At 49.2% G+C, this 16,826-nt stretch overlaps 1 protein-coding gene across 2 annotated transcripts in view; it reads right to left on the reverse strand.

Moving 5' to 3' along the window:
• Window positions 1–16,826, reverse strand: part of TRAPPC9 (trafficking protein particle complex subunit 9) — a 575,309-nt gene that overhangs the window by 379,740 nt on the left and 178,743 nt on the right. For both annotated transcript variants that reach the window (XM_047074228.1, XM_047074227.1), the window contains one exon: window positions 2,441–2,565. In XM_047074228.1, coding sequence (XP_046930184.1) covers window positions 2,441–2,565 — 125 coding nt within the window. The remainder of the gene's footprint in view (window positions 1–2,440; window positions 2,566–16,826) is intronic.

Here is a 16,826-nt window from a genome sequence, read left to right on the forward strand (position 1 = left end):
TTAAAAATACAACTACCCTATAATCCAGGAATCACACTACCAGGTATTTAACCAAAAAATACAAAAACACAAAATCAAAAGGATACATGTGCCCCAATGTTTATAGCAGCATCATCAACAGTAGCCAAATATGGAAGCAGCCCGAGTGTCCCCTGACTGATGAATGGATAAAGATGCATAAATATACAATGGAATATTAGCCGTACAAAAGAATGACATCTTGCCATTTGCAACAATATGCACAGGACTACAGAGTATAATGCTAAGCGAAATAAGTCAGAGAAAGACAAATACAAAATGAGCAAAGGAAAAAAGAGAAGCAAACCAAGAAACAGACTCTTAGAACAAACTGATGGTCGCCAGAGGGGATGGGGAAATAGGTGATGGGGATTAAGGAGGCACTTGTCAACATCAGGTGTTGTTTGGAATTGTCGAATCACTATACTGAACACCTGAAACTACTATTACATTGTATGTTAACTACACCGGAATTAGATTTCTTAATTTTTTAAAATTTTTTTCTAATGTCTGTTTTTGAGAGACAGAGACAGAGCATGAGTGGGGGAGAGGCAGAAAAAGAGGGAGACACAGAATCTGAAGGAGGCTCCAGGCTCCGAGCTGTCAGCACAGGGCCCGACGCGGGGCTCGAACTCACGGACCGCGAGATCATGACCTGAGCCTAAGTCAGATGCTCAACTGACTGAGCCACCCAGGTGCCCCTGGAATTAAAATTTTTAAGAAGAGGCATTGGAACTCTGTTTCTCAGTAATTTTGGGAAAAGGCACAGAGAAAGAAGGTGTCACGGTGCAACCGACAGGGATTGGAGGGGGGACTGATGGTGTCATCACCTCAGAGCCACGGTTCTCTCTTTGGAGGAGACCACCTACTCAGAAAGTTGTGTAGAACCTGTCCATTTGCATTCTCGTGACACAGGCCTGACACACAGGCCGCACCCAGCAAACGGAAACTCCAGTTGGGCACTTCCATTTAAGCACGTTTACACTCATCTTACATCTATACACACTTATCGCCCAAGAACTACAGCGCACCCAGCCTTGAAACGCTCAATTCAAGAAAACGCAATTGATGGCACAGCCACCATGACCCAACCGACTCTGAACGAGGACCTCCGGGATCCTGAGGTTCTTCCCTCAATTCCAAGAGTCTGTCCCGTGGGGAAGGCCACACGACGGTGGAGCGGAGCGGCAGAGGAAAGTGCCGGTCCTCGGCGGGGCCTGGGCAGGGAGGAGAACTGACGACGGGCCAGGGCTGGCTGTCAGGAGGCCTCAGGGGACGTCACACCCAAGGACCCACGAGGACATCACTGCTGCAGCTTCCCCATCCCTCCATGCCCCGAACTCCCCCGACAGCATCCCGTGCCCTGCGGTTCCACCACACCTCCCTGCCTTCCTTCCCGCGCCGGGAAGCATCTTCCCACGTTCAGTCCCCCGGCTCCCAGAGGAGCCCAAACCCGCAGTCGGGCTAGTGTGCGGGAGCCAGATGCTGGACAGCTCCCAGCTACACCAGCACCTCTCTCTACTGCAGCGCCCTCAGTGGCGAGGAGGACTCCCTGAAACCCGACTCCCTGTGACTTCCATCCACGGACAGGACCACCGTTGACCAAAAGCAGCTGGCGTCCCTCTTGCCCTGACCTCTCCTCAGAGAGCATCCGTGCTCAACATTCTCCATGCCACAACCAGCTTGGTCAAGCTCAGTGGGTGGGTCCCCTCAATCAACACCCCCCAAATGCTGGCATCGAGACTGTACGCAGCACCCACAGGGCTGGGCCTCAACACATGCTCACTCGACAAGCCATTCTGGTGACCCTGCTGCCCGCACCCCCGCCGTAGCTGTGAAGGCCTTCGGTGCTCTCACTACACCCCGTCCCTGGGCAGGCGCAGACCGACAGAGCTTTCCCAAATGCTGTGGACGCCAAACTCCAAGCTCGGGCTCAGGCCCCTCCCAGGGCTCCTGGCAAACAGCGTCCTCTGCTCAGCCAGAAGTCCCTGGCACCTTTACACTAGCAGTGTGTATTCATTTTGACTTCCTCACCACTCAGAAACCAATTCGTGGTTGGTGGCCAAAAGATTAAGTTTTGGGATGAATACAGAGAACGGTCATTCAATAAATACAGTTTTCAAACAAACAGGTAAAAGGTAGGAAACATTCCACTTTCATCACTGCACTCCTTGACTCAACCCCCAAATTCCCAGTATTTCATGGAAATGAGACTTAACCACACAATCATACAAGCTTCGTTGCGACGGCTTTCCAAAACATGCCACGGGGAGAAATACTGAGGAACAAGCTTTCCACCAACACGATTCTCTTTCTTTCTTTTCTGAAGAGCACTCAACACTCTGCCTCCAAAAAGGCAGAGTGGCCGAAACCGAGAACACCAAGCCACCGAGCAGACCGTACCTGTGCAGGGTGGACTCACCTTCACGTGGCTCGGGTCTCCTGGTTTGCCGCCTTCAGGGGCGTTCACAGGCTTGCTCTCCACTCGAGGCCGAACGACCTGTCGGAAGGGACTGCACAGCGGAAAGCCACTCACGCTGATTCCATCTAAAAGTAAAATTTTAAGATGCTTTAGCACTTATAGAATACGGAGTATTTTAAAACCGGTTGGTTTCCCTGAACTTGAATTCAGGTATCAGTTTCGAACAAAAAGAAGGTAGACAATTTTACATGCATATCTGTAATCAGCTCTGTCCCCAGTAAAGACCTAGAAACGATCACCAACACAGTACAATAAGCATCCCTGATGTCCAGACCACGGTCTCGAGTTCTCCCTTGTTCACTTTTAGGGAAAAGCAGCCAAGGCAGGCTTCTCAAAGAAACGGATGACGCCAAGTCAGTGGCAGGAAACGTACGGGTGAGCTTGGACACCTCGTTCTACGCCGGAGCAAGGAAACCAACCAAGACAAGGGCTGGGTCAAAGGCCTCTGCACCCAACTGCAGAAGCTCCCACTGGCCAAGAGGAGACAATGCAAACTCAAAGTGATAGTAAATCCAACTGATGGATGCTCTTCAGGTAGGTGTAAATCCGTATCTAATGGATCTAATTTAAATCCACATCTAGGGGCACCTGGGTGGCTCATTCAGTTGAACATCTGACTTGAGCTCAGGTCATGATCTCGCGGCTCGTGAGTTCAAGCTCCACATCGAGCTTGCCACTGTCAGCACAGATTCCACTTTGGATCTTCCGTCCACCCCCCTCTCTCTCTTCCTCTCTCTGCCCCGCCCATGCTCACGCTCGCTCACTCCCAAAAATAAATAAAACGTGAAAAAAAAATTAAATCCACATTTAATCCATGTGTTCATTGTAATCTTCTTTTAAAGTCAATGGCCATCTGTGGAGGATAAGAATCTTGATTTTCCTGAAAATTGGTAAATTAAAAGAATCAAGCATTTATGAACTGTACAACTCGATGATCTCATGATGAGCAGCGTGTATCTTTATAAAAGCATTCTAGCAAAATGATAAAGAAGGGATAAAATCGGAATACTATTTTACAACCCCTAGTCCAGGATTTTTCAACCTCAACACTGAGACGTGGGGCTGGACAATTCTGTTGGGGACTGTGCTGTGCAAGCCGGATGTATAGCAGCATCTCGGACCTCTACGCACAAGATGTCAGGAGCAACCTCCCCCCAAGTTGTAACAACCAACAATTGCCACACGTCCCCTGGAAAGGGGAGTGGGAGCAAAACCGTCCCTGGTTGAGAACCACTGATCTGGACAAAGCATGGGCAATTAGTAACATCACAACGAGAGAAACAAGTGGGCATTCCCTGCCTCCTGACCTAAGAACACAAGACCACACTGGACTTGCCAAAGGGATCAGAGGTGAACCTGATCCAGCTTCTGGATCCAGCTTTGCCCATTTTCAGGAAACGCAGGGGACAGAAGAACACCACAAGTGTTCAGAAGGACACCACAAGTGCTCAATCAACAAGCCCATGCTGTCGACGTCTCCTTGGGCTGGATGTCCCAGCTTCCTCAACAGATAAATTATCAGGAAAAGGAAAGAGCAGGGGTACCTGCACATTAAGAGAAAGTTAATCAACCCGTCTATGTAGGGACACACTCATATGCTAAGACTATAAGTGAGTAAAGCTAAGTACTGACTAGAAATCAGGACGGTGCTCCCTTTGGGGGTAAAGATGGGGCACAGGAGAGGCCATCCAGCTGGCAAAGCTCTAGATTTTGATCCAGGTCCTAGTTAGAAGAGTGTTACCTTCTAACAAACAACTCATCAAACTATTTATTTGTTTTGTATCATTTTCATCTTTTTTTTTTTTAATTCCCGTATAATCAACACAGCGTTAGGAGTTCCAGGTGAACAATATATTGATCCAACAATTCTATACACTACTCAGGGCTCAAGACACCCTAATCCCTTCACCTATGTCACCGTCCCCCACTCACCTCCAGAATCTGTTTCTAATGTCGCCCTAAAAAGCTTTAAAAACACAGTTCTGTTTTTACCTTCAAAAAAATTTTAACTGACTTTTCAAGTAAGTGTTAGGATCCACATGTATGTGTGCCAGACCCTCTACCTTCTGGGACACTGTTCCATTTGCAAACAAGTCTATTTATATGGACAGGTCTGAAGTGACAGATACCTAAGTATCTGTTGCTGGAAACAAGTTCCCAACGAGCTAAGAAGACTCCAGCTGAGTTAGTGAGTTTATTGAACAATAGTTTTATTATTCAAGAACATAAAGAGATGCTGTCCTGTTAAGTAAAGCTCCAGTAGTTGGAGCTGTGCAACAAACCAGCTGGCATGCACAAGTGTACCCCTAGTGTGTCAAGTACGAGAGGCCTCTAGCATAGACCAGGCTAGCGGAACAAGTTGCCAGAGGCCACGTGTGTGAGAACTGAAAACTACTAATTTTGGCTTAAGATACATGGGAACAGACGCAAGAGAAAAACAAACAGCAAAAACTGAGATTGGTAAGATACCAACTCCTTTCTGTCAGGTATTTTGTGGCTTGTAAACTTGCCCCCATCTTACAGAAGAGCCATGAATAACCTCCCCAAGGTCAGAGTGGCAGTAACTGATCCTGGGACATGCTACCCCACACCAAGGGACTATCCATCTAGTAACTTGGATGGCTGGGTCCCCCAAGTAGGTCAAACTGCACAGGGACAAAGTGAGGATCGGGGCATTACTTCTGCAGACAGCAGGCTAGACAATTCAGACCAACTCAGCCACAGAGAACAATACAGAACACAAAATAGCCTTCAAATCTCTTCAAGGTGCTGGAGAAGCAGCAAGGCAGTGAGTAACCACAGGGCCATGATCTGGCAGAAGAAGAAAATACTTAGACGGGAGGTGGCACTAAATTTCCTTAGACACCTCAGGGTGCCTGCAGATACCAGAAGAGTTGACCGAGAAGCTGAGAATTGGGGCAGAGCCTCTGACAAACTCTCAGCACAAAGTAGGAAGTGTCCCCCAGGCAGAGCAGAAGGAAGTCCCAGAAGCTTTTAGGGGAGGCCCCAAAAGATGACCCCATAAGTGAAGGGTAGCCTGGGAATAAAGCAGGCTCACAGGGGCCACGGCCCAGCTTTGAATTGGGTTGGTCCTTCTAACCAGATTCTGGCAATTCTGCCGGAATCCATTCCTTGTCACCTCTATTCTACCCCGTGTCTTCTCATCTTTGTGCTTTTCCAATTCTCTTCCCTCTGACAACCATCTATGTGTTTCCTCGTGTCCCACTGTTAGTTAACGTGCTGCCTGTTCCATCACGTGTCCCCTCGTCACTGTGGCAGAAAGCAAGGACTCTTCCTCGGAGTCCAACCACCTGTCTACCCCGAGGCCCGTGCCTACTGCATGCAGAATGTGTCCAGGAAGACAGGAAGGCACACAGGCCAGGAGCTGCTGGCTGAGCTATCTTTGCCAAGTTACTTAAACTCTGAGCTTTCAATTCCTCATCCTCAAAATGGGACCAACCAGAACCCGTCAACTGCATGCTTCTCTGCAATAACGAGTTACTACATACCAAATATTTGTCACAAGGCTGGGTACCTGGCAAGCATTCAACAAAAACAGGTATTATTATTAGAGCAACTTACACACATTAGAGATTCCTTAGCAGACTATAGACTCCTTGAAGACACAATTCTTGCTTCATTATTCTATCCCTTACAGTAGCTCACACAGGCTCTAGAATTAGGGTATTATTCTATCCCTTACAGTAGCTCACACAGTAAATATTAAAGCAATGACTAACCTATAGGGTCAGATAGGATACTCTGTTTGCACACCACGTTCACCAAAAGTCCCATCACCCCAAAGTCACAGTCAACCATCAACTCCGGGTTAGGCGAAATCCCATCATGCAAAGTCCCAGCCCACAGCTGTTACAGTTGAAGGAGCTTTCCCTCCCCGTTCTCCCAGCACCATGGGCACCATCTAGAAAAACTCACCACCACACCATGGGGCCTGTGAGGGGGCTAGCACTATGAACACAGACACTGCAAAACATAAACCCCACACTCCTCAGCACCGTGCCCTAGACACGAGGTCAGACGGAGCCTGTGAACCAGCACAGCGCTCAAGACGACCAACAGTCACTCAGCCCCTAGGTCACCCTCTGCTGAGTTAAGATCAGGTGCCCAAAATATTTTAAATGTGAGCACGGTCACTCTGACTCCCACACTCACACACAGCCTGGGACACAGCGTCTTCTGCTCTCCCCCAGGCGAAGCTCCCATCATCAGCAAATTACACAAACACCACCAGCCCCCAAAGGACACAGATTCTTTTTTACCATGGAAATACGAGTCCTTTCTCACACTAACACACTGCTAAGGTCTCCTTTCCTGCAAGTGGTCCAGAGCCCTGGATGGCAAGGGGAGGGTGCCGTAAAGCCAGCCTCCCCTCTGTTCCTTGTTCCTTCTCCAGCAGCTGGTTTTGGTGGGACTAGGGGTGGCCCAAATCCAGCCGTGGCCAGAAACGGAAGCGTCGTGTCAACAGCGGCTGATCCAGACAGGAGACACCAGAAGGGCCACACGTGGACTTTGTAGATTTCATGTACAAATTGTAAAGGGCAGAAGTTGGGGACGGAGGCATCTTCCTTTGAATCGAATGCTATGAAGACACAGGCATTCTTGCCAACACATCGAGAGAATCTGAGCAAGTCACAAAACCCTATGAACCTCCGTTTTCTTAGCTTGAAAATGGCAACCGACTCAAGGTGATCTATGAAAATATAAATCTGCAATGTCTCTGAGCTAGAAGGATCTAGGCTATGCTCTTAGCAAAAAAAAAAAAAAAAAAAGCTGCAAATTAGATCTGAAATTTGCCTCCTTTTTGGACGGAGACCTCAAAACTTCAAAGAAACCTCAAAAACCTATCATCTTGAAGCGCAGAAAAATACAACTAAAGCCCCTCCACAGCTTCTTTACAGACTATTCTGCCCTCTGATCCGACCGCGGGTGAAGAAGGAATGCGTAAGTAGGAGCGGAGGCAGAAGGGAGCTATCTGAAGGTTGGAAGAGGAGCCCTCGGCCCACACAAGGATGGGGCTGGAGAGAAGAGGCGGCTGCAGAGGGGGGGAGGGGAGAGACGGAGCAAACCACCCGCCGCGCCCGTGGAGGGGCGGCTCGCCAGCTGGGCCGGGCCGCAGGGGAGAAAATTCTGCTCACTCACTCGGGCAAGTCTTCTGCCAGCACGGGCCATCACAAATAGAACAGAGAACAGATTGCAGTGGCAATTACTGGGAAGACAAGACCAAAAAAGTGACAAACAGGAAGGCAGCCTAGTGGGAAGACCAGAGAGGAGTGGATTCTCGGGGTATTTAAGAATGGATGAAACCGCGAGATCACCACGAATCAAATGGAGCTTGACAGAACTTCATAGCTACTGTTTACAGCGCTCAACTTTTCCATTAAGAGCGTTTCTGTGGGCAATTCAGAGGTACGATTCTGTACGCGAAAAGAGCCCGCTCCTGAATTCAGCTCCAGCACAACCACGGTGACCACTCGGGAGGAGGGCAGCTCAAAGTGGGACCCGCGTGGCAGGAACCAATGGCAGTCACAACCAACAGCTGCAGTGACGAGGGGCGGTGACGGCGTCTCCACGTGCCAGGCCCTGGCAGGGGCCATCGAAGGTCCCTCACTCCCCGCGGGGCAGCGCTGTCTTCTCGGCTCCACGGAGGAGGAGGCTGAAGACTCTGAGAACATCGGTAACACCGCACAGTTCGTCAGACGCGGAGCCAGAACTCGGGACTGTCGGATTTGTGACCACCCGGAAAAACCGCGACAACACACGTCAGTGCCCCCGTGAGCTTCCAGGACAGCTCGCCAGCCAGAGGGTGGTGCCGTATGCCACGCAGCCCTCAACCTGCCTTAAGGAGCCTCACAATGGCTTAGCGTCCACCTCCACTGGTGGGTCTCCTCAAGCAATGGGTCCATTTTTGCACCTTCCAAAGAAAGTAAGGCTTAAGGCAGAGTATCAATCTCTCTTGCGACAAGTTACAGGCACTGGAATAAAACAAAACTAGGACAAAATACATTTACAAAAGCAAAAGGAGACAACGATCTCCCAGGGGGAGTTGGTCAGAATATGCAGTTCCAGGTAGGATGTATTTTGAAGATGCATTTTCATTTATTCTTAAAAAAATCAATGGGTGCCGGGGCGGGGGGGGGGGGGAGGGAAGCCCATCTGGTTATCATAAAATACAAGAAAACCGAAGGAATACAAGCATTTGGCTCAGAAATTAGCCAATACTCATCCTCAACTTGCATCGAGAAAGCGGGGAGTTCATTCATTCAGAAACTTTAGGATAGGCTTAGCAGAGAAAGTTCATGTAGAAACAGCAACCTTCATAAACCATTCACACAAAAGCGTCCTCACACCCACAGCAGGCCGGCTTTGACATGGCCTCCCTCTGTTGGATGCTCAGTCTCGATCCTGTGAGGACTCCCCACTCCAGGCCCTGTGCCCTCACTGACCTTTGGAACCTTCATGTACGTGATGCTTAATAACTACCCGCTGAGCCCATGAAGGGTTCCCAACTAGCTACCCTAGGCCCACACACATGAGCTGAGCCCATGAAGGGTTCTGGGTGGTTCCCAACTAGCTACCCTAGGCCCACACACATGAGCTGAGCCCATGAAGGGTTCTGGGTGGTTCCCAACTAGCTACCCTAGGCCCATACACATGAGCTGAGCCCATGAAGGGTTCTGGGTGGTTCCCAACTAGCTACCCTAGGCCCACACACATGAGCTGAGCCCATGAAGGGTTCTGGGTGGTTCCCAACTAGCTACCCTAGGCCCACACACATGAGCTGAGCCCATGAAGGGTTCTGGGTGGTTCCCAACTAGCTACCCTAGGCCCACACACATGAGCTGAGCCCATGAAGGGTTCTGGGTGGTTCCCAACTAACTACCCTAGGCCCACACACATGAGCTCCTTGGGATTTCACTTATTGGTAGAACACTCATTTATTCCCACACTCCCACCCCCAAACCTGCTCTGACCTCTGAACACTCCCATGTACCCCCTGCACTTCCTCATTACCCATCAGCCCCCTTACGTCCCTGTCTGCCCTCTCCAGCCTTCGCTTCCACAGTCGAACCACAGGTCAGAAAGCATCGTCCGTAAAGGATCCGACAGTAAACACTTGAGGCTTTGTGGGCCACAGGTCTCTGCCACAGCTACTCAGCTGAGCTGCTGTCGGGCACAAGCAGCCGCCAACATCCAAAAACGCGTAGAGGTGGCTGCGTTCCAGGAACACCAAGACAGGCAGCAGGCCCGGGGCTGGCGGCTGGGCCACAGTCGGAGACACTCACCTGCACTTACAACACCCCATCCCCCAGGAAAGCACCCATCACTCCCCTGCCTGCTCCTCCCTCGGCCCACCTGACAAGGCCCCACTCCAGGCTAAACCCCAGTCTGCCTTCTCTGTAGGGGCACCTGAAGCCCAAGGTCAACGGGGAAAACCATGCACTGGGCCCAGCAGGCTGCCTTCAGATCCACCACCACACACCTGGGGCCCATTGTCACCAAGTGCGTAAGGTGGCCCCCAGATGAGTCTTCCCTCTCCTCACATGTCACTACCACCCACTCCCCTGCCTCCTCCCCACTGAGCAGCCAAACCCAAGGGGAGCAGAGAGACAACCAGAGGAGAGGGGAGGACCACCCATCTCCCATCACTGGGCCTAGGACTGCACTTGGGGTCCTGTTAAGGGACAGCCTGGCTCGTCCCATTTCCCGGGTGCTCCCTGTGAACACCCTCCCTGTGCGGTCAGCAGCTCTGCCCCCTCCCCTACCACAGCTCTTTCTTTTAGCACCCCTACTGAGATGTAACCAGCACAGAATAACCACCGAAGTTTAAAGCATCCAACCGGAGGCGCTGACATTCGTAACACCATCAGCGCAATGGAGATCGTGAACGTATCCGTCAACTAAGCTTGCCTGTGCGTCCTCGCATCCACCCCCCAAGTGCCGTCCTCCCCAAGCCCAAGCCTCCTCCCAGCCCCATGTAAGCCCTGCCGTCACCCTAAAGGAGTTCACATTTTCCAGAAGTTCATCCAGATGGCATCGTACACATTAGATACTGTTTTCCGTCAGGCTTCTGTCACACGGCATCCTCCTCTTAGACTGATTCCAACACACTGCATACATCCAGGCTGGACTCCTCTTAATTGCTGAATAGGATTCCAGTGAATGCCTGTAACAATCTGCTTACCCATGCACCTATCTATGAGCCCTCAGGCTGCTTTGAGTTTTTATTACGAATACAGCCGCTCTGAACACGTGTGTCCTAGTCACTGTAGGGACACATGCTTTCACTGCTCTTGATTAAATTTCTAGGAGTAAAATGGCTGGGTCACATGGTAAGTATAGGTTTGATTTTCCCAGACCATTACTGATGAGCTACTAACGTTTGCAAATAAGTCAAAAGGACTCCAAAGAACCAGGAAGACACCATCAAAAATGAGCAGCAACCTGAGAAAGAACGCAGTATGACCTCTAAAAAGGAGAAACAGGGCAACGCAAACGCTCATCGAAGAGCGCACCCGAAAATCGGCCATCCCCGACGGAAGACCCCAGGCGCGGCTCTACCCGACCGCACACGACACACACGTCCGTGCAGGAGAGCGCCCGTGGGTCCCCTCCAGGGGCACGTGTGGAAGTCCGGGCCACAGCAAGGCCTCCTCCCAGCACCCAAGGTGTACGGCATGCTGCAAGAGCCAAGTTCCAGGAAGCTCCCACCTTGCAGCCTACTGGTAGCGGTCCCCTTTGTTGGGAAGGAATGCCATTTGAGTCCCCGGCTGCACAGGAGCCCAACCACAGCAGACGTTAAGACCATTTCCTACTTCTGTTGACAGGACAGTATTCAATCTTCTCCTCCCAAGACGCTCAAGTGGACACAACAGAAGCAGGGGACACTGAACCCCAGATAAGGACATTTGCGGCCACTAGAGACGGGGCCTAGAAACGCGTGACCAAGAACGCAGACTTCTCTTCTCGCAACATCTTCAAGAGAAGCCAACACTTCCCAGCCGCTGGCCACTCTGGCGCTCCACTGACCGAGACAGACCGCACCACCAGAGTCGGGACAAGGACCCTGGGGCGTGGACCACAGAGCCCTGCGCTAACCTGACTCTGGCCGGAAGCCCCTCAGGGCAGGAACAGTGACCTTCCGCCTGTACTTGAACCATCTGTCACGGCACATAGCACATGGGGGAACTATCTGCTGGGTTAACAAATGCATCTACATCCTTCCGTCAATTACTAAGCGACGGGAAACACCTCTCACCGTCAGGCCGCTGCACGGCACACAGGTGGCACAGGGCAGACCTCCAGGGCCATCACTCAGACGGGCGGGGACGCACAGCCCCCTGAAGCTGCCTGATGGGACGGCCCGAGCTGCGAGCCTGCATCTGGAAGCTCCTAATCAAAAGGAGGGAACCAATGATTTTGTGAATGAGTGACTTCATGGAGGAATAATCATCCAAGGACTATATTCCAAAACACCAATAAGTCACTTCTCTGTAGAATAAGAAGGCCAGAATGGGTTGCTTTGAAAAGAGGTGCGTTCCTCATCACCATGCTGGGCCAAGCTAGAAATAGCAAACTTCTTAGCCAAGACCTTGGGGACAACTGGCACGAGGACAAAGTGTGGTGACCTGGCCCTTGTCTCTCCTTCTTGAAGCAGCTGTCGGGTCATCCAGGGCCCCCGTGTCCCACTAGCCCAGGCTTTCTCCCTGTGCACACAGAGGAGGGGAGTCCCATGGGACCAGGAGACAGGAGGCCCTGGGTTCCAACCGCAGGGTATCCCCATGTCTGGCCACAAGTGGACTGCTGACCAGAGTCTGGACATGGAACCAGAGCTCTGCCAACCTGCCCCCCACCTTGGGGAGGACATCCCAGCTCCCTGTTCGACAGCACGAGTGAGGAAGAGCTCCTCGCAGGTTCCCGCTCTGGGTCTTACAGCTTTTACATCTTGTTTACATGCATTACTCCATTTCTACTTCAAGAAACACAAATAAATGAACATCATTTCTCCAAAGAAAGCTGCAGAAAAAGCTCAATTAGCATATGTTATTTTGGGATAAAAATCAGGCAAACAAAACCAGAGTACTGCCAGTTTGAAATTGGAAGTAAACGCCTTTTCACAAGATAATCAAGGGAGAGTGGTGGTGTCCCAAGGCAAATAATGACATGTGCCTGTTCTCCTCTTAGAAACAAGAGATGCAAAGTACAGTCCGAATGTTTTGTGTACCCTTCACGGCACTCCGTAAGCACGGAGCACCCCCAAAACACAGGGAACATCATTACTTCGGTAGTCACCCAGCCAAACCACAGTTTCCTGTTGGAACACCAATTTAAAAAGTTATCAAAAGTACACCCCATGCGGCGCCTGGGTGGCGCAGTCGGTTAAGCGTCCGACTTCAGCCAGGTCACGATCTCGCGGTCCGGGAGTTCGAGCCCCGCGTCAGGCTCTGGGCTGATGGCTCGGAGCCTGGAGCCTGTTTCCGATTCTGTGTCTCCCTCTCTCTCTGCCCCTCCCCGTTCATGCTCTGTCTCTCTCTGTCCCAAAAATAAATAAAGGTTGAAAAAAAAAATTAAAAAAAAAAAAAAAAGTACACCCCAGTCTCCCACAAAACCCTTCTTCCCCAACAAATCAATGTTCATACCTACCGGCACATGCTCATAAGGACTAACATGCACACCGTTCCAAAAACTTGCTTTCCTCTTTCTGCCACGAGGTTTTGTGTTTTTTTTTTTTTTAAGTTTATTTATTTTGAGAGAAAACACATGCACATGAGTGGGGGAGGAGCAGAGAGACAGGAGGAGAGAGAATCCCCAGCAGGCTCCACACTCAGCATGGAGTCCAGTGCAAGGCTTGATCGCACAAACCGTAAGATTGTGACCTGAGCAGTCTGTCAAGAGTCAGACACTTAACCAACTGAGCCAACCAGGCGTCCCTGCCACAGGGTTTTCAGCCACGCATAAAGAACATTTTCCCCAGCTCACCCATTACCTGGACACCAAAGCCAGACAGAAACACTACAGAAAACTACAGACCAATATGCCTGCTGCAACCAGATGCAAAACTCCTTGATATAACATTAGCAGGGGCTCTTGGGTGGCTCAGTTCGCTAAGCATCCAACTTCAGTTCGGGCCATGGTCTCACAGTCATGAGTTCAATCCCTGCATCGGTCTCCATGCTGGCAGTGCAGAGCCTGCTTAGGATTCTCTCCCCGCACCCCCCCCCCAACTCTCTCTCTCTCTCTGCCCCTCTCCCCTGCTCATGCTTTCTCTCTCAAAATAAATAAACTTAAAAAAAAAAAAACAGCAGCAAACAAATTCAACGGCACATTTAAAGGAGTATATACCATGATCAAGTAGGATTTATCCCTGGGATGCAAAGACAGTTTAACATACATAAGTCGATAAATGTGATACACCATGCTAACAGAAGGAAAGAGAACAATCCTATCATCTCAGTCGATACAGGATAAGCATTTGCCCACTTCAAAATCTTTTCATGATAAAAGCCCTCAGAACTGGGTGTTGAAGGACGTACCTCAACATAATGAAGGGCATACAGGACAAGCCCAGTTACCGTACCCAATGGCAACAGCTTGCAGCTTTTCCTGGGATCAGGCAGAAGACAAGGTGGCCCACGCTCACACGTGTTCAACTTAGTGTCCAAAGTCCTCGCCAGAGCCATCAGGCAAGATTAATAAAAGGCATCCGAATCAGAAAGAACAAGAAAAAATGGCTCTGATCTTAAATATAGGAAATCCTTAAAACTCAACCAAAGGGGGAAAAGACACACATTAGGTCTGATCAAATTTAGTCAACTTGCGAGATAATAACATTAGCACACCAAAGTCAGTCGCTTTTCTATGTGCTAACAAAGAAATGCCTGAAAAATAAAAACAACAATCTCATTCACAATAGCATCAAAATCAAGAAAACACCTATGAATAAATTTACCTAAGAAAGTGAAAGATCTGAACACTGAAAACTGTACAACGTCAATGAAAGAAACTGACACAAATAAATGAAGATATCCCCTGTTTATGGACTGGAAAAATATTGTTTAAAATGTCCCTACTACCCTAAGCCATCTATAGATTCAATACAATCCCTATCAAAACTCCAGTGCATTTTTCACAGAAAAAGAACAAGCAATCCTAAAATCCGCACATAGCCACAAAAGACCCCGAGGAGCCAAAGCAGTCCTGAGGAAAAAAGACAAAATCGGAGGGATCACACTCCCTGATCTCAAACCCTGCTAGGTAGCTGTAGTCATCAAAACAGCACGGCACGGGCATAAAAACAGACACGCATGCTACGGAGACAGAACAAGAGCCCAGAAAGAAACTCTCACAGAGACTGTCAACTAATATTTCACAGAAGAGCCAATAATACTCAGCGGGGAAAGGATAGTTTCTGAGATAAGTGCCGTCGGGGGAAGCGGATAACCACACGCAGAAAAAGGACACCGGAGCCTTATCTCACACCAGGCACAAAAGTTAACTCAAAAGAGATTAAGACTTCAACAGATGGACTCCAGCAAAGAAGCTCCTGGAAGGAAACAGGAGAAAACCGGCATAGCATTGGTCTTGGCAGCCGTGTCTTCATGGGACACCAACGAGCAAGGAACCAAAGCGAAGTCAACACGTGAGACTACCAAGTAAGCACAGCAGAGAAACTATCGACACAATGAAAAGGCAGCCTACAGAATGGGAGAAAACCTCTGCCAATCGTGTATTTGGTTAACATCAAAATATATGAAGACCTCACACAGCTCAGGAACAAATCAGCAATCTGATTAAAAAAGGAGAAGAACCGGGCTGCCTGGGCGGCTCAGCCTGTTGAACATCTAACTCTTGATTTTGGCTCAGGTCATGATCTCACAGTTTTTGGTTTTGAGCCCCATGTCGGGGTCAGTGCTGGCTGTGCTGTACCTGCTTGGGATTCTCCCTCGCTTGCTCCCTCCCGCTCCCGCTCCCTCCCTCTCCCCTGCTCACGCACTAGTTCATGTGCATTCAAAATAAACTCATTAAAAAAAAAAAAAAATGAGAAGGGGCACCTGGGTGGCTCAGTCAGTTGAGCATCCAACTTGGGCTCAGGTCATGATCTTGCAGTTCATGGGTTCAAGTCCTGCATCAGGCTCACTGCTGTCAGTGCAGAGCCCACTTTGGATTCTCTGTACCCCTCTCTCTCTGCCCCTCCCCTGCTCATGCTCTCTCTCAAAAGCAAAACATTTTTGGGGCGCCTGGGTGGCTCAGTCAGTTAAGCCTCCAACTTCAGCTCGGGTCATGATCTCGCGGTTCGTGAGTTCGAGCCCCGCGTCAGGGCTCTGTGCTGACAGCGCAGAGCCTGGAGCCTGCTTTGGATTCTGTGTCTCCCTCTCTCTCTGCCCCTCCCTGCTTATGCTCTGTCTCTCTCTCTCTGTCTCAAAAATAAGTAAAACATTAAAAAAAATTTTTTTAATAATAAAAATAAAACTTTTTGTTTTTAATGAAAAGAACCAAGTATTTCTCCAAGGATGAACTACTAACGGCAACAGGTACATGAAAAGGAATTCAACATCACTAAACATCAGGGAAATGCAAATCAAACCACAATGAGCTATCATCTCACACTGATTATGATAGCAGTCATCAAGAGACAAGAGACAGGAGTTGGCAAGGATGTGGAGAATAGGCAATCCTTGCACTGTGTTGGTGGGAATGTAAATTTGTGCACCCACTGAGGAAAACAGTATGGAGATTCCTCAGAAATTTACAACCACCATATGATCCAGCCAGTTCTGAGTATATTTCCAAAGGAAATGAAAACGGCATCTCGAGACATCGGACTCCCATGCTTATTGTAACATTATAGCCAAGATATGAAATCCACCTAAATATCCATCTACAGATGAGTGGGTATATACCGATGAGTGGTCTGTATATGATTCGATATTATTCCTTGATAAAGAAGGAAACCTTACTATTTACAACAGTATGGATGCACTTAGAGGACATACTAAGTAAAATAAGTCAGAGAAAGACAAATACTGTAGGATATCACTTCTATGTGGAATCAAAAAGAGCCAAATACATAGCAACAGAAAGAATGACAGTTACCAAGGGCTGAGATATGGGGAAAATGGGGAAAGGCTGGTCAAAGGGTACAAGCTTTCAATCAGAAGATGAATATATTCTGGGGCTCTAGTGCACAGCACTGTGATTATGTTTAATAATAATATATTACATACTTAAAGTTGATTTAAAAAATAGATCTTAAATGTTCTCACCACATGGGAATGCAAACTGGCATAGCCACTCTGGAGAACAGTAT

This window comes from Lynx rufus, unplaced genomic scaffold (genome assembly GCF_022079265.1).
Source record: "Lynx rufus isolate CCGP_SWC_20201006 ecotype Redwood Valley unplaced genomic scaffold, mLynRuf1.p SCAF_12, whole genome shotgun sequence".
NCBI classification, from domain to species: domain Eukaryota; kingdom Metazoa; phylum Chordata; class Mammalia; order Carnivora; family Felidae; genus Lynx; species Lynx rufus.